The sequence below is a fragment of the Lipophrys pholis genome (assembly GCF_963383615.2).
Source record: "Lipophrys pholis genome assembly, chromosome: 13".
Taxonomy (NCBI): domain Eukaryota; kingdom Metazoa; phylum Chordata; class Actinopteri; order Blenniiformes; family Blenniidae; genus Lipophrys; species Lipophrys pholis.
This window is the reverse complement of record NC_137632.1, coordinates 25,143,205-25,169,896: the sequence shown is the minus strand read 5'-3', so window position 1 is coordinate 25,169,896 and position 26,692 is coordinate 25,143,205. Positions and strand designations below refer to the sequence as shown.

The window sequence follows — 26,692 nt, the reverse complement described above, 5'->3', positions numbered from 1 at the left end:
ATTTTGTTAACACAGCAACAGCCTGTAATAAACATAGTTTTTGAAGTTGGCTTCCAGAGTGCAACATTTTAAATCCTCCCTGTTTTGGCAGGGAAGCAACTGGTCTGAAGCACATAGTGCACCTGATGCTCTCAGTGGGTTTTCTGCTCATGTGCCGATAGATCAACAATAACAACGACTGTTTATGATGCTCACTCTTTTGATTTCGACAGCTCTTCTCCAACAAAGTGGAGCAAATGTTCACAATATTGGGGGATTTATTCAGAAACAGTTAGCTGTTAACTCCCTAAAATCTAATCGATTAGTCCTTGGATGATGACAAATCATCCCTGAAAATTCCATGCAATTCATGAGAGTAACTTTTGCAAAAAGTTATTAAACTACATACAAACCAATAAATAAATCAATAAATAAATCACAGGCCATGGCTAGCTGTCCAGTCACTGGTTTGGTCGGGGGATGGTTGGGCTTTTTCTGTCCCTCTTGGATGAATGATGGTGCTGTGATGGAACTGGTTGCTCTCAGGGGCACGGCATTAGTGGTATTCCTCTTGCTCACAGTGTCTGATGCCACATCATAGGTGGCTCTGATGATGAAGCCGATGTTGCTTGCCTCCATTTCCAAGAGCTCCCTCCAGCCGAGTTCTCTCATCTCCCGGCCTTCCCACCTTGTCTATTGCCCCTGCTTGGCGAGAGAGGCAGCTTTTGCACTTCTTTCTGCCTCATCCTGACGACTCTCTGATGTTGAGGCCTTACACCTGGATGGTTTACTTACTGTAAGGCCAAAGCCTCCTCGTCACAGTTGGACATGCCACACAGTGTCACTGGAGAGGTGGAGCATTGCTGATGGTCTGGTCTCTGGAGTCCTTCAGAGTCATCTGGAGTCTCACTTTAGAGCACTTGTACTCTTAGGTGAGACTCGTGAAAGGCACTTGAAGGATCTCTTTGCCATAGAGACCGGGACACCCTGGACCATTTTCTAGTGAAGCTGCTGTAGGTTTAGACTGCTGGCCTGTGCTCTCTCTCTCTCTCTACCTGCAGGATCTTCGACAATGGAACTAAAGGCAAAGGCTTCTTTCTATCAAAAAGGAGAGTTCTTCCTTTCTGCAGTCACTTATCAAGTGTAAATGTTGGCTTTTCTCTGCAATAGTGCCTTGAAATTGCTGTGTTGTATTTGGGCTACGTAAATACAATTGAATTGAAACCATCATTTTGAAAATTCGATGTCACATACTAGAATGTGGCAACTCTACATAACATTTAAAGACAAGTTAGTACATAAATGAAGAAACGAGTGAATGGATCACGACACAAATCATGCGTATCATAGCAAGCATTAGGAAGCGTACACTGGCAGTTTGATCTCTTGGGCAATGTTGGACCGGGAGCAAAGTGTTGGCAGGGAACACATAAGCGCCCACTAGAGGCTCTAAAATGAGACAAGGCTGCTCCCACAATGGCAAAAAGAGGAGCCCTTAAGGAGCCATCCTGATTAGTTTGAGACATTAGAAAAGTGCGTCAGGTGCGTCCGTTTCCACCTCCACTTGCTTTACTATTGAGTGCTCAGACTCAGTCAGAAACCTCAGACAACAGAAATGATACCCAAAAAAAAAAAAAAAAAGGAATGAAAAACCTTACATAAGAGTTTAAAGGGGCAGGTTGTTTTTTTCCTCGTTAAACTGCCACACGTGCACCATGAGGAGGATGGATCATCCCCGAGCAGTGCATGCAAGGCGTAAAGGAGGAAAAACTCACCTTCTCCAGCTGTCATGGTGCAAAGCTGCTTCCACACACGGCTGATCGCTCTCTGTTTACCTCCTGCTGAATGCTACAGAAATGGCTGCTTTGTGCTGCTCGCTCACCCTGCCTATTCTATTTATCCCTCCACAATCTCTCTCTTTTACTCTGCCCCCCCTTCTCTCCTCGCCTGTGCTACAGTCAGAAGAAGAGCATGCCTCCCTCTGCCTCCATCTCACTTTAACTGGCTTTGTGAACTAATGTCATCGTTTAACACCCTTGTAAAGCAAGTGTAGGGCTACTTTTCTTTTAGCATGCTTTAGGGGATGTGTGCTCATCTGTGAAATGTTTGTCAGCAGTAACTAGAGGTCCTGTTTTATTTACAAGTGAAAATGGTATACTTTCATTGTATTTTGGCTGACACACCTCAATCTCCTTCATATTTCAGATTTAGCTGTTTCATGGCCTCCTCCCAATAACATAAGAACTCTATTTAATTCCTCTGCTGACCTTGGAAGGTGCAACGCAAAAGTCTGTTGTAATAAATTACATAATTGCAGATATCTTCAAATTGTATTACCTGTAAACTAGGGCTGGGCGACTTGGCCTAAAAATAAAATCCATGATTTTTTTTAAAGAAAAATTCCAGTTATCGCTGTGATTGTCCTCAGAGTTAAAATGCATATAAACAATCCCAAAATAAATGGTGAATGCGGCTGTCATTCAATAAATTCAACCCAAATTTAGTTAGCCCACATTTCTAATCGCACTCCGACGTGCGCCAAATCTCAGCATGCGCCACGTTCCAACGAGCGTGGGTGTGCGAGGATCCATCCAGCGCTGCTCGCAGCTTTAATTCTCTCCTTGTTCTTTTGCATGTGTTCCTTTGGAGGAAAATGCTTTTTATTGCCCCTGTATGTGATGTATGACATTAACTCCTCACTGCTCATTTCCACACTATATGAAGCCTCGTTTCTCATGAGTGTACCTCTTCTCGGTATACAGAGTTCAATCTGAGACTGTTGGCATAGCTGTGAAACTGAGCCAGAGGCCCCGATGTTCAACATGAACAGTGGGCATTCTTCTCAGATCGAGGGGGCGGGGGGGGTTAAATTTAAATGAGTCGTCATCCAAGTCAATTTCAGTGCAGCTGTGAAAGTCAGCCGAGGAGCCAAGCAGCTGATGGTGATGGATACAATGACGGACTATCAAACAACTGCTAGAATGACTCACTTTCACAGTGGCGCAAATAAAGAGCCGAGATGACGGAATGAATGGACGAAAGAAACCTCCACCGATAGTCATTAATTATTTTTCTCAGGGCCAACTACAACAGATTTACACACAATCTAAGCAGAGCATCAACAAATGGACCACACCACGGAGTTAGCAGCTTAACAGTGCAGACCACTGACGCACTTGAGCACATTCCTTCTCATGTTTAAACGAAGACTTGTTTTTCTGTTGGAGCATTTTTCTGTGAAGCTCTAATTTGAAGACATAACACATTTATATATTATTATATTCCGTAATATTCTGGTCTTTAGTTCACTTTAAGGAGGTGAAATGTCACACGGTCTGTTAATTTGTCACTAAATTTACATTTTTACATTTAACATTTTGACCACCCGACTCTCACAGGGACTGGGATGTGGCGATATTACACTTAAAACACTGATTTAAACAATAAGAGGAAAAACAAATGCACATGGATTATCCACCATTGAAATTGTGCAATCAAGTAAAAACCTATTTTGTCGATTTTGTTTGAGACGAGCTTCACCGAGAAAAGCTGAGGTAGCCAGTCGGATGTTGAGATAAATCCCTTAAAGCGACACAGAGAGGCATTTCTCTGGATCGTACTTGCCAGCTGACTGTCTAGCTCCACTCCCCACAGAGAAAATGTGATTTATCTACACTTAAACTGCAACAACCCAGATGACATTGTCATATTTTCTCCAGAGAGCGATTACATAACGCCTCGCAGGCCAAGAGGCTCTCCACCACCTGTATTTACAAAGTGTCATCGCCAGAAACACAAGGCGTCTATTGAACAGTAAAATATGTGAGTGAAATAAAGTGCGGCATGAGCCTGCTGGAAGGCATTTCCACACAAAGGTGGGATTCAGAGCAGCAACTTCTTCTCTGTCCACTTTTTGCCCTCGTCCCGAGCTAATAAATGAACAGCGCGGTGTTCAGGCTGTCAGCTCAGACTTGCTTGAAAGCCTGGTCTTTGTCTGAGTGTCTCCTCTGTGAAAGCAGCCTGCTCAGCTGGAATGGCCTCCAGTCAGCAGCGAGGGCATCTGCACAAAGGTCACAACTCCGCTAACACATCAAACATTTATCCATCTGCGCCACAGCCGTGTCGCAGGTTAGTTTGATGCTCTGAAACGGTGCAGAGAGGAAAATCAGCTCTGGGGACTCATTGACCGTGATATATTCCCCTCCCCCAAATTATCCAGCCATAATGCAGGGAAATTAAAATATGGAATAAAACAGGAGTGTCGGTGTTGCATGAGTGACAGCTGCAGGTGAATTCAAACTGACAGGCATGATTTTAAAAGGGAAAAGGCTCGGAAAACTGGCAAAATGAAGCAAAAAGAAAATATCAGTTTATAAAATCTGCTGAAATTAGACGCCCTTTGCTTCCTGCAGTGCTCCGGAGGTTAGCATTTAGCATTTTCCCTGCACCGTGTATTCAGACTCAACATCTTCCAGAAGCTTCTTGAAGCCTTTAAAGCTTCAAGTGAAGAGAAGCAGATCTTTGAGCTCATTGTGGTGATGAGCTGAGTTTTCTTCTGACATTCAACATTTCAAACTCGCCTGAGCATGGCCAGCGAGCAGCCAGTAGCAACCAGCAACAGCCAACAGCAGCAACCAGCAACCAGCTGCAGCATCAACCACCAGCAGCAACCAAGAGCAAACAGCAGCAGCAGCCAGCTGCAACAAACAACAGCAGTCAGCAGCAGCAGTAGATACCAATAGCAGCAACCAGCAGCAGCAACTAGCAACCAGCAGAAACCAGCCGCAGCAACCAGCAGCAACTAGCAGCAGTAGCAGCCACCAGTAGCAAACAATAGCAACCAGCAGCAGTCAGCAGCAACAACCAGCTGCAGCAACCAGCGTCCAGCAGCAGCAGCTGGTGCAGGTTAACAAGCAAAGTGGATAAAACAGTATCAACTCATACGTCTGGTGGAACTAGTGAGGGAGGAGATGTTGAAAACTGTTTACTGTGTGGGTACTGGGTGGAAAAGAATCATTTTATTTTCCATTCCTGCAGTAAAAGCCTTTTTTGCGAAAACAGAGAGCACATTCAATTTGTTTTTTGATCAAGTGTCACTCAAACATCCATCAAATATACATAATTTCTTGCACTAAAGTCATCATCCTCACTCGATCGTGAGAGGAAAAGTATAAAGTGGATATCATAATCCCTAGAATAACCAGAATTAAAGTTTCCACCGCGGCCAACTCCACATCCCATCTCCAGAACCGACGCACACACTGACAGAGGATTGAGATTTTTAATCCCACCTCCACATTTCAATCTGACCACTGCAGCTGAACCATGTCTCACTAGTTAGCACCACGAGCATTAGCCTGAGCAGCGGCCATCGCTCTGTGCAAACCTAACGCAGCAAACCATCACTTCAGGAGCGGCTTGGCGTTGAATATTCATGGTTAAATGTGAGGCACATCTGCACAAACACACTGTGATTCATGGTGGGAATATCGCATGCATTGCTGGCGTATAGAAGAATAAATTCCACCAGGGATGAATTCTGTGAATAAATTAGTCTTCCTCCTCCTGTGAAGAAAACTAATCTGTGGGAGCTGCAGGGTCTCTATCTGCACCGCAACCCCCCTCCTGATCCTCCATCCTTTCCTTTCAATGCAATACACACACACACGAACCTACACGATGAAAGTGCTGATCCAGAGGGGGAAACATAGAAGTGAAGGCACCATGCGAGGAGCAGCCATGGAGCTGTGTCACCACTCCCAGCTTTTCCTCTTCTCCTCACACACAGAAACCCCCCCCCGACACATTCCTGTTTCCATGTGGACTCACCCGAGCCAGATGACATCATCATGTTCCCAGATCTTTGGACTTCGTCGAATTTACTGAAGATGACATTCAACCTGTGAGGGAGCACAGGAGCGCCACGATGAATACAAACGTAACTCCAGAATGGCAAAAGAAAAAAGAACTAAAACATGACTGAAAATGGTATTGGGCAAAATATCTTTCATCGTTAAAAAAAACAGGGGGAAGCAGTTGAAGAAGAGAGCTGAAAACCGATTTTAAAAAAAATGGAACTTTCTGAGCTGGTGTTGTCGCTTTAAAGGTTAAACATGTTTTTTTGTGAAACTGGCAGAAAAATGACAAAAATGGTTTAAATTTGTTTTAGTCATAAAAGTCACAGACCTCTGGACAAGACAATATTGAAAGTCTGAAGGTGAAGGCGAGCTGAGTGTGTGTGTGTGTGTGTGTGTGTGTGTGTGTGTGTGTGTGTGTGTGTGTGTGTGTGTGTGTGTGTGTGTGTGTGTGTGTGTGTGTGTGTGTGTGTGTGTGTGTGTGTGTGTGTGTGTGTGTGAGAGAATGTGTAAGTGAGAGAGACATGCAGGGCTCTGTGGAACTGTATTTGGATGAAATAGCAATGTGGCAGTCCACGTTTGAGGCTGCGCCGGGGCACACGGCGACGGGCTGGCGTACCGTGACTGAGGCAGACCCTTCTTGCTGAGATCCAGTCTCACCCTCTCTCCCACATGCCTGTAGATCTCCACGAGGCTGCTCATGGCTCCGTCACGTACCTGCCGAACAACACAACGATATCTCCTCAGCTGAAGATGATATTCTAGTTACTCCTCCACGGAGTGGATTAACAGACACAGATCATCACCACCACCACGGAGACTGGCATGACTGGGATTACCTGACTTGTGGGGTCTCCGAGGAGGTTACATATATGAGGGACGATTTTACTGAGGGTCAGGCCTTGTGCTCCGTATCTGGAAGAGAAGGGTTATAGAAGCAGCATCAGAGATGGGTGGACATCTGAACTGAAGGAGACGTGAGACACAAAAGATGAGTTGTAATTCCTACACCCTTCACGTTAAAGCTGGGAGTCGGAACTTGTGGAGGTGTACAGAGGGAAAAGAAATGTTTCCCTGCATTTACTGACCTGCCTGTTAATGGATGTCTGACATGCTGTTAATCAATATACAAGTATAGATGAACATAGTCAACATGACATGAAAACAGACTTTGAATGCCCCCTGGTGGCCATTTGTGGTGCGTGTCATTAACTTTAGCCATAAATGAAGGAGTTCAAGGAGATTTTATTATGTTGTTGAGATCAGTTTTTTCACCTAATTCTGTGAGATTGAAGAAGTCTCTTTCTAACTGGTCAGTGGGAGTGTGTGCACTATACATGGTGTCAAGTTAAACCTACAGGATGGAGAGATGTGGAGGTACTGTGTGGAGGCGTTGAACTCACGTGTTCAATGTGGCAATAAGGCAAAGGCACACTCCTTCTCTGGTCCGGTTGTTTTTATGCTTGAAGCCCCCCAGCATGCGGTCCCACACGTACTGCAACAACACACACCAGCGACATCGGCGCTCTGACATCAGAAGCTTCACAGAATTGTTGTTTTGCTTTTTTCCAAGCACCAATTTGTACCTCACTGACACCGAGTCAAATCGACTGTTCTGTTCCGAAAAACACTTCATGCAGTGCGATATCCACTAACAGGGAGGAATGGATTGAACCACATTATCCAAGGTTTACTGGTTTTTAATTTGTCATTCATTGTGTAACAAATGAGCTTTTATTGCACATGGTAATCTATAGTTTAACACTTGTTCACTGAAATACTTGCTGGGCTTGTTGCTCACCTACTCTGGTCTCTGAGTCAGCGCTTGGGTCCTAATTCCACAGCACCGTCACAAATCCACCCAGTGCCGATAACAGAAATCCTAACTATAAAAAATCAATATACAATGTGACCCCCTCAACTTAACCCCTCCTCGTCTTACATATACGCTTCAGTAGATCCTCTTATAGTTCTTTTTAAAGTGCTCTATAGTAGTGCTTCACTTCAACTCCTCATCCAACCCGTTTCAGTGCTACCCCACAAACTGAAATACATACACTGGACCATGACTGAGCACTTAATATCTGTGTGTGTGTGTGTGTGTGTGTGTGTGTGTGTGTGTGTGTGTGTGTGTGTGTGTGTGTGTGTGTGTGTGTGTGTGTGTGTGTGTGTGTGTGTGTACCTGTGGCGTGGTGGCTTGCTCCATGATCTTCAACAGCAGAGTTTGGTCCTGGTCTCGGACTTGGTCTTTGGAATCTCCCAGTCGATCGATGAGGCTGGGCAGAACTGAGCCGGAGGAACCAGGGATCATTCACCACAGAACAAAAGAAACCACAACAATCCGGATCAGACAGAGAGGCTGTGAGTCAGATTTCTTCTATTACCATCTAAAAACTTGGAGAGGAGAGCTGTGGGTGAAATTAATATTCCTGCCAGCATTCTATGTTATTTGAACACTTGTAAAAATGGAATTTGTAGATTTTTTTTTCTCTCTCCAATAATACAACAATTGTTGCAGTAAATGTGGTGCTCCTGTATGGGTGTGAAGTTCTTCCCCAGGAGTTACAGGTTCCATTTCCTCCAACAGCGAATCACACGTCACAGACCTCCGCTGAGATATTTAGTGAAAAACGATCGCTGCGTTCAGCCTATTTATTTGTGGAGAGAAAATAAATCGACAGGCACACAACTCACTGTACACAACTACTTGAACCTTTTTCACCAATAACACCTCGATAGGTTTCCCTGTTCTTTCAGTGGATGAGCAGATACAGTCATTGTATGTTGTATGTAAGAGATGAAAACCTGTGCGCCTCACCTGTTCCCACATGGGCCCTGAATCTCTCCTGTAACCTGGTCACTACTGCAGATAGGAGGTCCAATCCGAGCAGAGCCACCTAGTGGACACACAAGAACATGCACCTTAGCACGTTTTCATTTTTAAAACAGCATTTAAAACAAATAGACCACAGACAGTGTTCACATTTCAGTTTTGTTTTTCTAATAAACACATCGACACATAATTCATTTTGTGAGAGACAATCCCAGACCAGTTTATAGGGCCGGCCTCAGCAGCAGTGTATTGTGAGTAAAAACAACATTTAGGGGTTTTGATGCTGCTGCTGCTGATTAAAGGGAATAATAAGCAGCCTTAAATCGGTGACAGGCCTCAGTGGTAAAAGATAGAGGAGCTGTACAGCAGCTGAAGAGCAGTGTGTATGCAGCACCATGACCAAGCAGACTGTGTGCGAGTGCGAGTATTGATCTAAAAGCTGGAACGGCTTCTGACATCTTTCCTTGTCATGGAGTGAGAGAGCTGCTTAATAGGAGCATAGTGAGTGCATCCCTGCTAAAAACAAGTCAACACATAGGTACGCCCAAACACATCTCTGGGACATTGTGTAATTTTGGGAAAAACTCCATAACATGTCAAAATAATATTCTATAGGTACAGTGAGAGCGAAAGCTCTGCCGCCATCCGGTGGACAAACTAGGAAAACACTCATAAATCAAGGTATCGCTTGGGTCAGATTTTATGTTCTGTTTACATCATTTAGTGCAACTTACATGCACATTTAATCAGATTAATGGTTGATTTTATATGAAGAAAGAGCATATGTTTAAGTTTATATGAAAAAATATGATGAATGATTACATTTGTATCCAAAAAGAAAACCATGTGATTCATTCTGTGGATCAAACACAAAATCCTTTGCAGTGTGGCAGTACTAGGGGCGACTGGCCATTATGAGGCAGGTAGGGCTGTGTCCAACCTGGTGTCACCAAAAAGGACTGTAGGCAAAGTATGTTGTTAATTCTTTAAGACTATCTACAATATTTTCTTGCCTGTGAGTAAAGCTTCCTCCTAAATTGCATATCATTTCTGTGAGGATTTTAGTTCCTGGTTATTGGTCTCCGTCTTGCCGCTTCAGGTTGTGTTCTCTTGATCCATACTGATGGTTGCATGAGTGGGGCGAGCCTCAGTCTCACCATGCAGTGTGTATTACTGATTGGCTGGAGCCAATGTAGGCACCGATGGACAGAAAAAGAGAGAGCTGTGACAAATGCCAGCTCATGCTCAGCTCGAGCCAACAGTTAAAAAACACAATGAATTTATTAAAATACTACATTGATTTTACTGGATGCTGAGTTGGCGCTGTAGGCTCAGGCTAAAAGGTACCGCGGCCTGCTGGAAGTGTAGTAGGGATGCAGGTACACTGGTACACGTGCTATAGGCACGCCCCAACATCAGCCAGTCTTGGATTAAGATTCAGAAGTACATTGTCAATGTCGTCAAAAAGGCAAATTGTGCTCCGTCCAAAACTGTATATTCTCGGGGGACTGTACAGTGCTGTCTGGTCTCCCACAATCGCTGCAATATTGGATGCAAACGGCTATTATGATTGGCTCACGGATCATCCTCAGGAAGTGGGAGAAGCCTGGAGAACCTTCGGAACCTCAGGACTGAAGAATTGAATTGGGCAGAGCTGCTGCCTATGAAGCAACACGTCATATAGGATACTGGACAGAGCAGAGAAGTATTATTTAAAATGGGGCATGTATCTCGACAATCTCCACATGTCACAGTAAAGATGGCACTGAACATGTTTGGTTTTAATTGACTCGTTTCATTGGTCAGTCAGCTTAACCAATATCTGCACTGTCTTACATAGTAGTTTGAGAAGCAGGTCACCTCTGGGAGTGTTTGACTCTGCTCTGTTGTGGGTGGGATGGAGGTGTTTGGGTGCTGATGGTTTGTACGTTTGTAAAAATATTGAATATGCTGTTGCTGTTCAAAAAATAATAAAATAATATAAACTGTAAGTCATTACAAAAAAAAAGTATAAATGACATATTTCAACAGGGACAGTGAAAAGGCTCAGTGGACCCTCTGTCCTCAGTCACTCTAGAGTAGGTGGTCTGTGACGAGGAGGTCGTCTGTCTCCAGCGCCGGGGCGTCCATATTGTTCAGCATTACGCAACGGCTCTCGCCGCGCTATTTATATGCCACCTCAGAAATCAGACTGATTGTTACCCACTTTGTCACATAATCAATCGGTGCTATCCAGCGCTCTGTATCATTTCAAGATGAAGGTCTGACATATGAACATGGTGCTGCTGATTCAGAAGTAATAGCTCACTGAGAAAACAAACCAGGATCTAGCCGGAGGGTGCATCCTCAGCACTTCAGGACTGTTTTATGACCACTGACTAGGGGATGTTGAGGAGTATGTACACAGAGGATGTCAGTGTAATTCAGACTTTCACTGCACGTGGCAACCGAAAAGCTTGAATGACCACAGAGGTGATCCCACTGCTGACGGTAAGAGTAACAGCAAAACGCAGCTCTGATCCGATTCCAGATTCGAAACAAAAGCAAATCTGGTCAAATCTTCTGTTGCTCCCAAAAAGTAATTTGTGACTAACAAACATGTTATTCTGCCTCTGTCTTTTGTCTTTTGGTGTCTCAAAGCCATCTCCCCACTGTCCTAGAGCGAGAACCGGGGCCTGTCAGACGGGAACCACGGGACGAGCTGTGACGCCAGCTGAGGGGCTCATGAGTCCCGTTTGCCACAGGCAGGTAGCTAAAAACAGCTACAGAACAAGAGATCATACTCAGAAAACACTGCTGGGGTAGCGCGATGTGAGAGATTGATAAATGGTCGTGAAATGGTTCTTATGAGTGCTGTCAAGTTTAGGAAGTGGTGGTTACAAACTAGTTCTTCTTTCCCTCCTAGACCGCATTGTCCAGCATTGGTTTTGGAGCCGAGCTGTATTGCTGGAACACGTAGAACAAAGTTAGGATCCAGAGGCGTCATTCCTACGCTGCCTCTGCACATGCCAGACACAATAGAGAAGAGTGTCGCTCCACCGGCAGACGAGGATCTTAATCGAAGTGGCGGCCATGAACTCCTGGAGGCTGACAGCTGACTCAGGGTGATACTGTGTTCAGAGCTTCATCATCCCTTTCATGAAGATGGAGCGAAATTAACTCTGGGGAAAAAAAACTGGACCAAACAACTTAAGACTCTTAACTCTGACGAAATGTTTCACTCACTGCCAAAGCACATGCAACCAACACTTTTATATTGGAGCTGCACATTCCTACCTGCAACAGAGGGTAAATGAGACTAAATTGATGAGGATTTCTTCTTGTTATTGGGTTAAAAGCTGCTCTCTCTCCTGTAAATGTACCACAACCTCTGGTCAATCACATGTTTGATCGACTATCAGCACAAACTACAAGCGTCTGAAGTCCAGGCTGACAGGAAGTGATCCAACAGCTGAGGAGGGTTAGTCCCTGCTGTAGGTGCCGGTGTGACCTCTGACAGGATAGATTTAAATCAGAGCGCTATAAAGAATGACACAACATGAGAAAGCTGCTGGCTTACACACATACACAAACACACACACACACACACACACACACACACACACACAAACACAAACACACACAGAAACACACACACGAGAAATTAGGCCGTCACGATAGCATGGACGTCCAGGTGAACAGCAAACTTGACATTTCAGAAACGGCACGGGTGGCCGCTGCTAATCTTTTACTTTCTAATCATATCTTTGTTTGGCAAGTACACAAAGCCAACAGTTGCACAAGTAGCAAAAGAAAAAAGAAAAAAAAAAAAAGGTTGTGTGCAGTCCTTGGATCTGTGTAGAAGTGTAACCCTTCTGTACAAACTGTTCCAGAGTTCCTCTCAAAGACACAACACTAACCCTCATACCGACGCTCAGCTGATCGCTGCCTGCAGCCTCGGTTGTCAGGAGCGGACACAAATAATGGCCCAGCTGACGCCACCTCCAAGGCTCTAATGTGCTACGACTGCTTCCTTAAAGGCGTCGGACCGAGTTTAACCGAAGCCAATGTTTACTGAACCAAGTCAATCCATCTTCAGGTGGTAACAACCGTCCTCGACTGGGTCACACTCTCTTTAGTTGTACGGCTGGTCATATGACCTACATATCAAAATATACCATACTATATATACACTACTGTATGACAAAAGAATACGGATACAGTACCACAGAAAAACGCACAAATTTAGACTCTATTCTTTAGTAGTCTTTCCAGATTAACGTCAAATGGAAAACTCATCAGACTGAAGGACAAACAAATTGTATTTTTTAAAGTGTTGGATAAATTTGACTTAAATTTTTTTAACTGGGTGGTTAACAGTTCTCATGGCGTATATTTGGACCGATGTGATTTATACTCAGATGTGACTTATGCTGCATTTACACGCCAAGTCTTGATGCTCAGTTTGGGGTTGCTGCCTAAATCAGATTTTTGTTTTTAACTGTGTGGTTACATTTATTTTATCAAGTGACCCATGTCTGATTCTCGAGAAACATCAGGCATGCACACTTGTAGTGTTTACAGACTTTTGGCTCCTTCTAAACCAAGCATTAAGTTGTTTTTTTTGTTGTCGTTTTTAACTGGGCAAGAACACGCGAGTATGCACAAATTACGGGTCAACATGAACAGCACCGAAGTATACCAAATGCAACAGGAAATGACAAGATAGAGAGCATAGCAGTGAAAGTTCAATTAAGACAGAACATATACCAGAAGAGTTTTAGGAAATTAAATTAACAAAATGAAGCACATTTATTTTAAATAAGGGAGAAATAATATCAATTAGCAGTTTCAGGAACAAAAAGTTTCTAAAGCTTTAAAAGCGGAATCGATTTTTGCTCATTTTGTAAACTGAGCGACAAAATAGTAATGAAGATTTCAGAATTGAGATTTGCAGATGATGCACAAATCTATTTACCTATGAAACCAGATGATACTGACAAACGTCTTAAACTAGAAGCTGAATTGGACTGAATTAAGTAAGAGATGTAAAGTTACTGAAACAACTAGTTTGTTTTTGCATATGGCAGAAATATTTCCACCACTGACAGTTATCCAAAAGAAAAATGTCAAAAGGAAGAAATCCTCACAACATGCAGTGAAATGTGAATCTGTGTATCTGTGTACAGGTGGTTCCTAGGCTGCATGAAAGCACCTGGAGGAACCACACGAGCTACTTTAGACGTCGTCTAGTAACGTGGAGGAGGCGAAAATGTCAAGCATGGAAAGGGCAAAATTAATTGCTGAAGGGAGGTCCTTAATGCCTCCATATCACAAAAACCAAAGTGTGACACTGCTCAATAGCTGCTGAGTGTGTCGATGTGTACAGAAAGTACCAGCTCCTCTTTGTGCCAGCTCTGCCTTCCAGGTACCCAATTATCGGTGTTGGAACAGCCTCTTTAATGGCTCCTGGCAGCTTTCACAATAATAAACACTTTTTCTGGATTTTTCGATGTTGTTTTTTTTCTCTTGTTGTGTATTTTGAGGTGACAGATCTGACCTTTGAAATCAAAATGGAGGGGTGCTAGAACAGCTAGCAGGTTAAAATTGACTAGAATCGCAAAAACTAAAAAATTAAGGAAAAGCGGAAATTGGCAAAATTGATAGAATCAAGAAAAAATATTCTAAAAAAGAAAGACAAAATCTAAATCAGCTGAAATGGTTATAATGTATAAAAATCTTTTAAAAAATAAAATAAAAGCTAACATTGAAAATAATTAAAACGGTTAAAATTTAAATGGTAAAATAACCCTAATCAAGTTATAAAGGATAAAAAAAGCTAAAACATTTAAAATGCCAAAAAAACAAAACCTAAAGCCATTAAAACAATTACACATCTTTATAAAAGCTAAAATTGCCGAAAAACTAATGGAACAAAACAAAATAGAAAAGCTAAAACTGTTAAAATGGCTCACTCCTAAAACGTTCTAAAAAAAAGCGATGAGAACTAAAATGGGAAAAAAAATAATAAAAAGCTAAAACATCTATAATTGCATAAAGTGTTTAAAGAGGGTTTAAAGAAAAAGCTAGAACAACTAAAATGAAGTTTTTTTTTTTTTTTAACCAACAATTAAAAAAAACTTGCTCTACATGAAACTCCAAAATAAAGTCCATTGAATCAAAGACAGAATAACCTCAGCATCAGGCTGGGTGTTGAATGGAGGACAATGACGTTTGCTTTACTTTAGACCTCCTAAGAAAAACTAGAAATTCCTCCTTAAACTTAATTTTTCTGCAGTTATATCAGACGTGACCATTATTAATCTTATTATTACAGATGAACCCCTCATGAAACTAAACAGACTTGGGTCCAAGTCAATGACAAGAACAAAAACACCCTTCAAAGCTCAGTGACGAGGATTTATTTTATCATGTCGCTCTAAACTCTCCATCTCTGCTCTGCCGCACTCTTGAGAATCACAAGTGGGCGGTATGATCCGCACACTAATCAGGATATTGTAAAAATAGGCAGGTCATTTTCCAAGAGATTTGATTAGTCAGGAGACGGTGCCGTCATTCTCTGCTCCGTAGTTAAACCTCAGAGTACCGGGGTGATTTATCCCGGTAAGAAGTGAATCTACTTCGCAGTACGGAAATCCCAGGGTTAATCCTGAAGTTACCTCGATAAAAAAAAATCCAGAGTCGTTACAGAGGCCCGAGGTTGATTTGTTGAGGTTGATCATCAAGTGTGTGTGGCCTCTTAATCTGTGAAGCTTTGAAAAATCTTGTAGTGCGTGCCGGCTCGTAGCTGCGGCTGTAGCAGATCTTATTCAAAAGGACCGTCGGACCACATCCTGTCTCCGTTTGATAAACTATTTGACGGAGAGGAGAGCCGGAGGCCATGAGGTAGAAACCTCCAGTGATCAACAACGAACACAGCTCAAGAAGAAAATGTATGGAAGGCTTAGGAATTCAAAATGCTCAACAGGCACAGAGGCTGTTAATTAATGTTAATAATGTCACGGAGCAAGACAGTGCGCAGCAGAGCGGGGAGGTATCTATCAGTGGAGACGCAACATCTCTTGTGTCTGTGAGGACACTGTAAAGGCACAACGCAGAGCAGAGAGGTCAACACGGAGACGCGTGCTCTTTGTGGAAATACTACATTAAAGTGCATGAGGGCAGTGTGGAACACATGGAGCCATTGTGGTGGAACGCAGCCGAGCCGCAGTGGAGACACCTGCAGTGGCGGTGTTGAAGACGTGCGATCCGTATGTCGTAAAGGATCAAACCGACGGCGTGTGGAAACATTGCCACAGTCGAGCGTCATGTCCTCAACCACCAATGAAATTTACCTTGAAGTTGCTGGAGTTGACCCAGGAGCTGGCAATGCCGTCCACCATCTTGTCCAGCGCCGTCTGATCCTGCTCCAAGTCGGAGGACTTCTCTTTGTCCAGGATGTAGTCGATGATCTCCTGGCCCACCTGCAGCCGTCGGCCCACGTCCTTCTGCAGGACCAGGGCCAGGCAGTTCTCCATGCTGGGCTCCATCATCCTGCCCCAGGATCAACGCCCGCCCCGCCTCCCCCCGGTAGTCTGACTGACTGCGAGCGATGAACAAGAGGAGTTCCACTTAGCGGGTGTGTGACGAGGAGAAAAAACAGGGATTGACTGCCTGTATTTTGATCCCTGAGGTCAGACCTCCTTTCTGTGCTAGCAGGCCGAGCCCCGGTGGGTGGATGGACGGCTCAGGGAATGGCAGCAATGCAGCATGTGTGAGTCAGGACAGCAGCTGGGGGGGAACGTTTACCACCACCCCCGCCCCACCACCCCCAACTTGACTTTTTTCTCTTCACTGAGGAGTCCGAGCCAAACCGCTGCAGCCGGACGACGAAGGGGTGACTTGGGGGCGAGTAGACAGGAAGTCAGCAGACGGAGGGCGAGGGCGAGCTCACAGCTTGGAGAGTTTCGGAGAGAGCCCTGGGTTACCCTGGAGGAGCAAAAACAAAATCACAACAGAACCAGGTCAATCTTTTATCCAAGCTATAAACAGGGACAGAAAAATTAAAAGGTACTGAATGTAGGATCTAAAAATGCCAACGCTAGTACCAATGCAGGTTTCAGCACTTTGATATTGGAAACGACTTTAGATCTCCTAAATTTTTTTACCATAATTTAAGTTTGAATCTTCTGCTTCTCCTTCTGTGATTGGACTCAATACAAATAGTGACTCACAGCACCACATAGTGGTACAAACTGATATTTCAGGACTGACTGACAAGAAAAATAAGAACTCCTGAGATAAATTGTTATTCAAAATAACAGTGCTCTTTTTGAGAAACCAAGTATGGATCTCATTGCAGTGGTATCATTCGATATCGATATATTATCGATATTTGGATCAATCCGCTCACCACCCTACGTTTCACGTGACAATCCGTTAAGAAAAAATAAGAGGTGCGTTTACATACTGCAGCAGTGAACACCCTGACAACGATGTATTTAGTCTGCCCGGCCATGGAAGGGCGCTGTTGCTCATTTTTAATTTTTTTACGCTATAAATGTGAAGAAAAAAAATCGAGGGAACCCGACACTCGTTATGGACTGATGACGAATCGGATGCTATCAGGGGAGAGTCCCAACTATTAAACTACAGATATGGACGATAAAACCAGAATACAGACTGAATATATAACTAACGGGGGGCCGCCATGTTTGTTTACTCGCACATGAGCAGAATGCAGTCTCTGCAGGGGGGACTCGCGACCGTGAAAGAAACGTTCCACCTTGTGAGCCGGTATAAAAACTCCACGGATGCAGTGGATCTCCACACCGGCGTGGTGTAAACGGACTCCCTAAAAATAAAGAAAGTTTTGGGGGTTCCATTTTTTTTTTTTTTAGTTGTCAGGGCCCACTGTAAACAATTAATTAAACTATCAGTTTTAAATGTATATATCAGGATTGCTTTTCTGTTTGTTTCGTGCATATTAAATAGGCAGGGAGACAATCAATAACGACTGAAACTTTAAAAGCTCTTGCTTCAATAAAAGGCTGGGCACCCCTTGCTGTAGTGTTTTGGTTAATTTCATCCTTTCTGTGCCAACATTAGTCACCGGTCACGCCTTGTATACATTAGAATTTCAATTTACTTATTGATTTTTTTATCCTGTCTTATTTGACATTTAGCTTGCGTCTCTATTTTTTTATTCTGTGTGTGTTTAGCAACGCTTTAAAGGAACTACAATAAAAACTCGTCAAAAACACTTTCAGCTTGTAAGCAGGTGAATGTGTCCCGTCATTTCTCACACACACACACACACACACACACACACACACACACACACACACACACACACACACACACACACACAGATGTGTTAGCTTAGCTTGTTAGCTCAGACCATCCCTGACAGCTTCCACGCACCCACCCCCGACAAAACTACCCCGCGCCCCATCTTTTACCCTCTCACGGGCCCCTCACCTATTCCACCGGTTGAAGGAGGCGCGTGAAGTGACTAAAAGCTAAAAAATGAAATTTAAAATAATTGATAAATATGAAAATAAAACCTAGCTCTCCTTCCTTGTTTCAGCGGAGCCCTTCCTTTCAATGGAGCGTCACTCACGGCACAAAGGGAGGAAAATCAGCCGGGAGCCGCGGCTACATCCCCCGGGTTTCCACTCACCATATCCCGGAGATCTGACACGGCTCCTCCGGAGGCTCACCTGGGATTTTATTTAACCGAGGTGGAAAGAGCGCTGCCCACGGCCTGAAAAAGCTCTCCTCTCCGGTCCCTTTCTCTCTCTCCCCACCCGGAATGCTGCCTGCAGGACAAGAAGGGATCGTCGCGCGCATGCGCACCAGAGGCCGGGATGATGTTGGCACTTGGAGGACTGTCGCATGGCAAAGCTGCGCGAGCGCGCACGCAATACACACATGGGGTGTTAAACGTTAATAACACGTTTTGGACATATTTTGGAAAAACAAATATTGATAGATTGATTTTTGTTTTGTTTTTAAACGAAGCGTTTGTATAAACATATTTATGGTGTTTATAGACATTAACCATTTTAAACAGAATTTGGAAACAAGATGCTATTATGATAAAAGTATTGTTTAAACATTTCTAAATGTATAGATTTGAAATAGAAAGTATTATTTTATAGATTTATACATCTTATTAGTCAGGAGCTGTTTAAGGTGGCCTGAAAGTGCAATACACTACAAACTTCAGAAAACACTACCAAATCCAATAAACACTACAAATGATAGAAAACACTACCAAATAGAGAAAACAGTAAGCAGGTACCTAAAGTTTTCATTGTCTTTTCTGAATTCTGTAGTGTTTTCTCCATTCTGTAGTATTTTGGGGGATTTTGTCGTGTTTTCTCTATTTATTTTAATTTGGGAGTGTTTTCTCTATTTTGTAGTGTTTTGGAGATTTGGTAGGGTTTTCTGAAGTTCGTCATGTTTTGCACTTCCAGGTCACCATAGATTTCCATACAATTGTAGAAATATTAACACCTGTAGTATTTCTCGATCTAACTCACTTTTGAAACATGTACGTTTACTTGTTTACTTTGCAGTGTTATGCATTGATGTTGTCCAAGAGTAGTGATAGTTTTGTCCAAATAGAAGTGTTGGAAAACTTCTGTTTTCTTCCATTTCTTAATTTTGTGACGGGATAATTTATCTATATGTATTTAATGACAATCGGGACCTATTACAGATCAGAATATCACATTAAATAAATACTAAGTAATAAAAATCAAGGACTGCAAAGCTCTCAAACTCACCCAGAAGTGTCATGTAGTAATTGAAATTTTACCTCGTTTCCCCCAGTTTATGTAAAATAGCCCCAAAAGATGCTCAGAATTCATCACTGTGTTTTTCACCATTCTTTTCCCATCAGTTTTGAAAAGTTTTTTTTTTTTAAGATCAACATTTTTCATGTTATGTTTCTGAGCTTTTATAGTATTCTGTTTTATTTAAGACACATATTCAGAAGATTGCCTTAACAATTCAGCAGGTTTCCATTTCTTTTTTTTTGGGGGGGGGGGGGGGAGTAAATATGTATGCATTCATATTTTCTATATTACTTTATATAATTCAGCTTTGACATTCAAAAGAAAGCAATGGAGGATGATTAAGAATTTAGATTTTCATTTAGGTAGGTAACATTTTGTGGCCTTATCAAGAGTTAAAAATTTCAAAGAAACATATTTGAAAGTCCAAGGTGAAACCATTTTAAGAAGATTCACAGGAACTGATTTGTGTTAATATACTTTATTGGATCAATCTGACAGCAATATGTTAAAAACACTATACACATTTCACAATAATCAGAAATCACAGGCTGGAGAAGCTCAAAAGCTCCAAATCGAATCTAAATCAGTGACTGTGCGGCTGTTGAAATCCTGTGTTCATTGCGTTCTGGTCCAAGTTGATGAACGTGGTGAGAAAATGGGAAAAAAAATGTAATTTGAATCCCTGGACTGAAAGTTAGAAGTTGGCCGAAAGTGATGGTGAGTTAATAAAACCTGCTGAAAACTAACTTTTGAACTTTCACTGCATGGTTGGTGGCATGATGTGGACATTGCATATATTTTTCTTTTGACAAAGCAGTAAATGCAGGAAAAAAAAGAAAGTGTGTGTGTTGGGTTATGATGCCGTCATCGTAGATCTGTCCAAACATGTCCGACACTCCCGATGTGAAAACCTGAAGATAAGTCACATCCTCTGACTCTTTAAAAATCCAGTGTGCTGTAATAAACACTCCACCACACACTTTAAACGTTTTATTTTCTCGAGGTGTACGTCAGTGTACACTCTCTCTTACAATATCAAAGAAGTGTTTACTAAGCAAAAACACAGTTAAATACTGCGACCTGGTGGCCGGCTGCTGTAATGAAACACTCAATCTACCACATTCATGGTACGGGAAGCCAAAACTGAACATCGATTAAAAAAGGGAACTTCAGGTTTCACTTACGGATAAGACTGGAAATAAAATGCACTGCCTTGTTGTGCCGTTCACCTACGGTTGGCTCGGAAAGTGGGCGGGACTTTGACACCCCCCACGATCTGATGTCAGCGCTGAGGGGCCGCGCGATAGGCCGCCTCCTCTGCTATCCAGTCTCCACTCTTGACGGCGCCGTTCAGTTTGTTCACATTACCCACAATCCCTGTGGCCTCCTACAGAGGAGCCTCCCTCTGCACACAGTTCAGACCGCCCAAGTCCACATCACAACCTTCCTCAGTCACTCCACCTCCTCCTCGCTGTCTGACTCCTCCCCCTCTTCACCAGCACTCTCCTCCTTCTCCTCCTCTTCGTCCTCCTCCTCCCCATCCTCCTCCTCCTCCTCTTCCTCCTCCGAGGAGCTCTCTTGAGCGTTCTGCGGAGCTGGCAGCTTTACGATGATCTCGTGGTCGTCCTCGTCTTCACCCACGACTGTGGACCTCCTCCTCTCCAGGAGGGACGGGGTGCACAGCGGCGTGGTGTCCTGAGGAGAAAGGTGGATGGTCATGGCATAATCCCAGGCTTCGGGTTCTCATGTAGGCGCATGGGTTTTATTCCGGTGATAGCCACACGGAATAAGCTTAACGCACCGCTTTGCTGTGTGCACAGTTATCTGACCCCAGCTCACTGAGACAGCTGGGCTCATTTTCAGCCTGTGCAGAACCACAGTAACACTGGGAATCGTAGGAAGAGGAAAAACAAAACAGTAGTGTTCTTACGTTGCTGCACGTGGACTCATTCATGTCCGAGAGCTTCTTCTTCTTCTCGGTAATCTGGGCGGCCTGCAAAAATTAACAATGTTAGGAGGCGATTTCCATCCAAACAGACAAAGTAAAATGTCGCAAATGTCTTTATATCAAGACGGGCAACAAAACACTGTAAAAGACTGAGCGGCTACAACATTTTCTCACAGATTTTGTATTTAAACCACTTCAAAAGGTTGAAACTTTGAACCAGGAAGCACAGCTTTGCTTTGTGAACGAGGGGGCACCAGGGGAGTTGTGCTCAATCAGAAAGGTGCATACTTCGGATCGTATTCCAACTTAATGACTCTGAAGCCTCAAACTGGTGGTGGTAAAAAGCCAGAACTCCCACATATAGCTGCAGATTAAATAATATTGTAGCGACGGCCGGTGGCGAGCAGCGGGCGGACAACTCGGAACACGGAGAGGATGCTGGTCTATTCTGGATGGGTCAGAATCTTCTGGGTCGGAAAGGAACCCCCGCCTTCGCACTTATGTCGTGTTTTTTGTAAAAGGGAAAAGATTGAACCGAGTGAGGTGGTGATAAAACCTTTGTCGGAAGCCGTTTCACCCACGCAGACACTGTATTCCAGTGGTTATGGCAGGAAAAACCCTGCCATGGGTGTGGAAATGAACCCATTATAACGGAATTCTATGGAACTTGTGCCTCTGTGGTGTCAGTAGCATCGCTACTATGCTTTAGCCAAGACTCCTTTTTTTCTTTTAATTGTCAAGGCGACAGCAATTCCATGGAGCGTGTGCTCGGTTGCGTCAAACCATTCTGGTGGGGAACACTCTGGGATTTTCAGATAATGAAATTTAATAGCCCACGGTATAGAACATTTATTTTATGACCTTAAAGTTGGGATTATTTGTTAAATAATTACTTTTGGAATGGTTGGGTTGTTTTGTTGATTCGGTTTATAGGTGCAGACGCTCCTCTCAGTAACGGTAGAGGAGGAGATTCAGCCGGAGCTGGACGCTGCCGTTCACAATGGGGAATTTTAAGCTGCGTCACAGAGAACGGAGGCTCAAGGCTTTACTCGGACAGCCATTTTATGTGTTCTGTAGGCATCTCTCACACTGAAGGACCAACTGTCCACCTTTTTTTTTTCTTCTCTGGGTTTGTCGTTGCTTCATTCTGGGAGATTACTTACAAACCCGGGGAAGTCGTAGTCGACGCCATGAGCTGCCAGCCTCTTGCGCAGTTTGGCCTCTTTGCGCAGCAGCTTGTTGGTCATCTTGACAATCTCCTCCGCGGCGTGCTTCTTGTTGTAGCGAGACACGGCCGGCTGGGACGGCCTCTTGAACTGCGTCTTCGAGCCCACAAACAGCTTCTCGTGCACCTTCTCCGGTTCCACTACGTGGCCTGACAGAGAGAACAAGTGGGACGAGTCAGAAGAGACGTCAACGTGAAAAAAATAACACGGGTTTATTAAAAAAGGCAGAGAAAGTACTGCGACAGACGGCAGCTGTTCGACTAAAACTATTGTCTCGACTTGTTCTTCTTGATTTATACCAAATATTGGTTTTATTCTAACGTTGAAGATCTTTATCAAACCAAACCATAACCATATAATGAATAATATCTATTTATAAACAAATAACAGTCAATTAGCTTTTTCGATGCATATACATCTGCATGTCAACATTTTTAACCAATCAGAGGAGGTCTACTAGGTCACCGTTGGTGTAAATGAGGAAGTAAATGTAAACCAGTTGAGCCTCGTTATTAGAGTCCCTTTTTAAATAAACAGGATGGTTAAATCCCAGGTTGAACCTCGTGGTAAACTCTCCAGCTGTACTCACACTTGATGAGTCTTTCTCCCATGAGGTAGTTGTTCATAGTTTCTGCCACGATCTTGGCGACTTCGTCGCAGTCAAACTCTATGAAGGCGTAGCCTTTACTTCCTCCGGTCTGCAGGGGAAGGAAACAAACGATTGGAAGCATCACACATAAAGCACACGTTTCCTCACGCACCGGGCAGACCGCCGCAATGTTTGTAGGCACATGGGTTTTATCAGCGTCCGGGTGGGCCGAGCACGCAATAAGCTTAATGTACCAAATGCTTTAGGCTCAGTTATCTTAAGCTCAGACCACGGTCACATCTGAGCTCATTTTCAATCTCAGCCAGGTAAAGATCCCCTTCGTTCTTGTCGTATGTGAACTTATAAGACTGTCAAAATCTGTAGGAGCCTGACGGGGAAAAGTCACAGTAAAAAGACTGCGTGTGATCTGAGCTCACCTGAGAGCTCAACATGGTCTCTTCGATGAGTCCGTTTGGTGGATTGGAGACAAATACCTCAAAAATTCTTAAGACCATTTATCTTCTGAAACCAAGAGATCTGCCCGCCAATTATCACACAGACCATCCTCGTCAAATATCATGTTCAAAGCTCAGCTTCACTAAAAAGACCAGACCCAGTGTGGCTGTCAGCTTGTGATGTCACAACAAGTAAATCACAGGGTTGAATTTACTCCCATCACTGAATCTAATTAAGAGTATGTTTTTATCTGTGACATGGATCAAAACCTTTAGAAATCCTAATTCACAAATTGAGTATTTCTAAAAAAGAAAAAATGGCATTTAAAGGGTTGACGACTTTGCTTTTTCAAGAAACTTGTTTTACCTTCTTACTCCGGGACAGCCGCAGTCGCAGCACCTTCCCGAACTGTCCGAAGTAGTCCTTGAGCTGCGGCTCGAACAGGCCCAGAGGAAGGTGGCCCACGTATATCACTCCTGGTGTCAGCTCAATAAACTGTGAGGAGACACACAGACATTGAACGTTACCCGAGAGACTAAAGTAGTTACCACTGTTCCATGATATCTGATGACTTGTGATGTGCTTTCACTGCCACACCATGACGGAGGAACAAGACTTTCTTCCCAATAACAATCGAGAGCGAATAATTACTGTTCAGTACCAACAGTCAAACTAATATCAGAAGAAAGCAAACTGCACAAAATAGCCTCGGCCCTACTGTGTAGTACGTGACGGACCAGTACGGTAAGGCAAAGCGCACCCAGACCCAATCCTGTCGTGCGGTCTCAACACAGAAAGAACGGTTAAAATGTAGGTGGGGTTGTGAGAAGATGGATGGATGATGCATCCTCTCAGTTATAAGGCTATTCAATAGAATCTAAAATATCTGAACATTTAAAGGGGTCATATTATACAAAATTCACAATCAGTATTTTACTGAGTAAGACTTTTCATTGCTTGTTTAAATGTATTTCTTTTATAGCTTTAATGTATTTACTTTATTAATATCTTTCTTTTATTTCTCTGAAAAGGTTTTCTGTATTTCCTTGTAAAGCACTGTGAATTCCTGTGTTTGAATGGTGCTCTATAAAAAAAAAAAAAGTGCCTTGCCTGATGGTTTTCCAAAAGCAATATGTGTCCCCATACCTGGATATGGCGGCTTAGAAGTGAAGAAAATTTGTCAACCCTCTGTTTGGCTTGTGTCAATATTTAAAAAGTTTGTGCTCCAACGAGCCAATCAGAAATCAAACCCTATACAGTGTCATTGGGGGTTTAGCCAATCACAATGAAGGTAGGCCCTCCCTTTGACTCCTCCCACAATAAGGCAGCTCTGCTCTGGCACATGGCACCATGAGAGGAAGTAATTCATCCTCTTCCCAAGATGGGCATGTGTGGGTGGAGCCAGTCCAGCTCACACAGACACAGCAGATTCTGAATGCAACTCCTATGATCCAATATTCTAATGGAGGAAAATCAAAGAAAAGCTGGATTTGGCACAGTAAACTTTGGATACAACGTTTTTGGACCAACAAAACCATGTGAAAGTGTTGAAATATGACCCCTATAGGCATTGTTTATAACCTTTCTTGATAGTGGAGAGAACGTCACATTTCAAAATGAGGCAAATCACTTTGAGCGGTAAGAACGTTTCACAATGATTGACATTATTGAGAACCAATGAGAGCTGGCTCCATTTGGCCTGTAATAAATATACATACTATACATACACGTGTCATAACATATTGTAAATGTTTTCTTTACTCCTGTTGAATAGTTGCTTTATACACACACTTTTAAATGCATAACATTGACATTGTTTAATAGTATTACCCTTACGACATCCTGTCCTTTTATACTTACTGATATTATACAGCTAATACTGTAATCACTACTTACGTCTTCAGAGAGGATCAATTAAAATCCATCTAAATTAGTGTTTTCAGAGTTTCCATGTAATTCTAAAATCCCTGGTTTCCATTTAGAATTATACGTGTGTGTGTGAGTTGAGGACAAAATGCAACATGAGCAAATGCTAACGCTAACCAGTTTTTAAAAAGACCGCGGTGCTCCAGTACCGAGCCCGTTACAACAGGTAACGTGCACGAGGTGAGCACGCAGTTTGAACCATTAATCTTAAGAGAGGTAACTTGTCCGTTACACGAGTCGTCTCCGCGTGGAGCCCACCTTCTTGGATTTGTTCTTCTTGGCTTCCTGGACCTTCTTCTTGAAGTCGGCCTCCTGAGCGGGGTCCAGAGCGAGCAGCTCTTTGGCCGGCTTCTCGCTCCGTTCTAAGCCGCTTTCAGTCATCTCTGCCCGGTCCGGAGGAGACGCGAAGTGAGCCTGGTCTGGAAGGGGAAAGAAGTAAAACACAATTTCGGGCCCAACGGAGTGCGAGACCTCGACGAGCTGAGCACGTTGGTAGTCGTCTGTTTCCGCTTCCGTATGTGTGCTCACAGTGCTGAAGACCACCACGTGGAGCTCACAGCGCCGCCTGCAGGCGTGGGGGGCTCAAAGACGAGTAAACGACGCCAACGAGCCTCGTCTGTGTCGCTCAATACTGACACCTACTGGATCTTAGACATCATTGCAGGCAACCTAGAAGAGACTCAACTGGCAACCCAGTCTCAGTATACAAGTTATAGTATTTCATATTGTATGAATGTATTTCTATGTTCAAACTGTCTTTATATAGTAAATAAAATAATGTGAACACGTGTCATAACGTGAAGCTCAAAGGGAAAATGTTGTGAAAGTGATATGTGGGTTTTTTTTTAACATATACGTTTTTTTCAAAATAAGTCTTATGTATTGCTGCCTGTGTGTGCCAATTTGAAGTGTTACACTCCAGTGTATGATATAGTATTTTCATCATTCCACTGAAATCAATTTAAATAAATATTAAATTAATTAAATACATGAAACATAAACCCTTCTGGACGGCAAAACATATGATGGCCCAAGGACCTAAAGCAGCTGAATGCCTTAATCTCAACAGTGCTGAGGTTTTCAGAGAGAAAAACAC

The 26,692-nt window shown here is 43.3% G+C and overlaps 2 protein-coding genes across 2 annotated transcripts in view; both read right to left on the bottom strand.

Annotated features, from left to right (window-relative positions):
* clasp1a (cytoplasmic linker associated protein 1a) overlaps positions 1-18,462 on the bottom strand; it is a 55,957-nt gene extending 37,495 nt beyond the window's left edge. The window contains exons 1-8 of the mRNA XM_080478423.1: positions 18,329-18,462; positions 16,002-16,635; positions 8,653-8,731; positions 8,017-8,120; positions 7,238-7,329; positions 6,674-6,749; positions 6,454-6,551; positions 5,809-5,879 (exon numbers count right to left, since the gene is read on the bottom strand). Of these exons, the coding sequence (XP_080334549.1) occupies positions 5,809-5,879; positions 6,454-6,551; positions 6,674-6,749; positions 7,238-7,329; positions 8,017-8,120; positions 8,653-8,731; positions 16,002-16,199 (718 nt within the window). The 5' untranslated portion in view covers positions 16,200-16,635; positions 18,329-18,462. The remainder of the gene's footprint in view (positions 1-5,808; positions 5,880-6,453; positions 6,552-6,673; positions 6,750-7,237; positions 7,330-8,016; positions 8,121-8,652; positions 8,732-16,001; positions 16,636-18,328) is intronic.
* Positions 18,463-20,428: 1,966 nt separating this feature from the next.
* Positions 20,429-26,112, bottom strand: nifk (nucleolar protein interacting with the FHA domain of MKI67). Its single transcript, XM_080478902.1, has 6 exons — positions 25,855-26,112; positions 24,037-24,165; positions 23,215-23,323; positions 22,563-22,774; positions 21,382-21,444; positions 20,429-21,146 (listed from the first exon to the last, which is right to left on the bottom strand). The coding sequence occupies exons 1-6, from the start codon at positions 25,975-25,977 to the stop codon at positions 20,904-20,906; spliced, it is 879 nt and encodes a 292-aa protein (XP_080335028.1). The 5' UTR covers positions 25,978-26,112; the 3' UTR covers positions 20,429-20,903.
* Between the last annotated feature and the right edge of the window lie 580 nt (positions 26,113-26,692).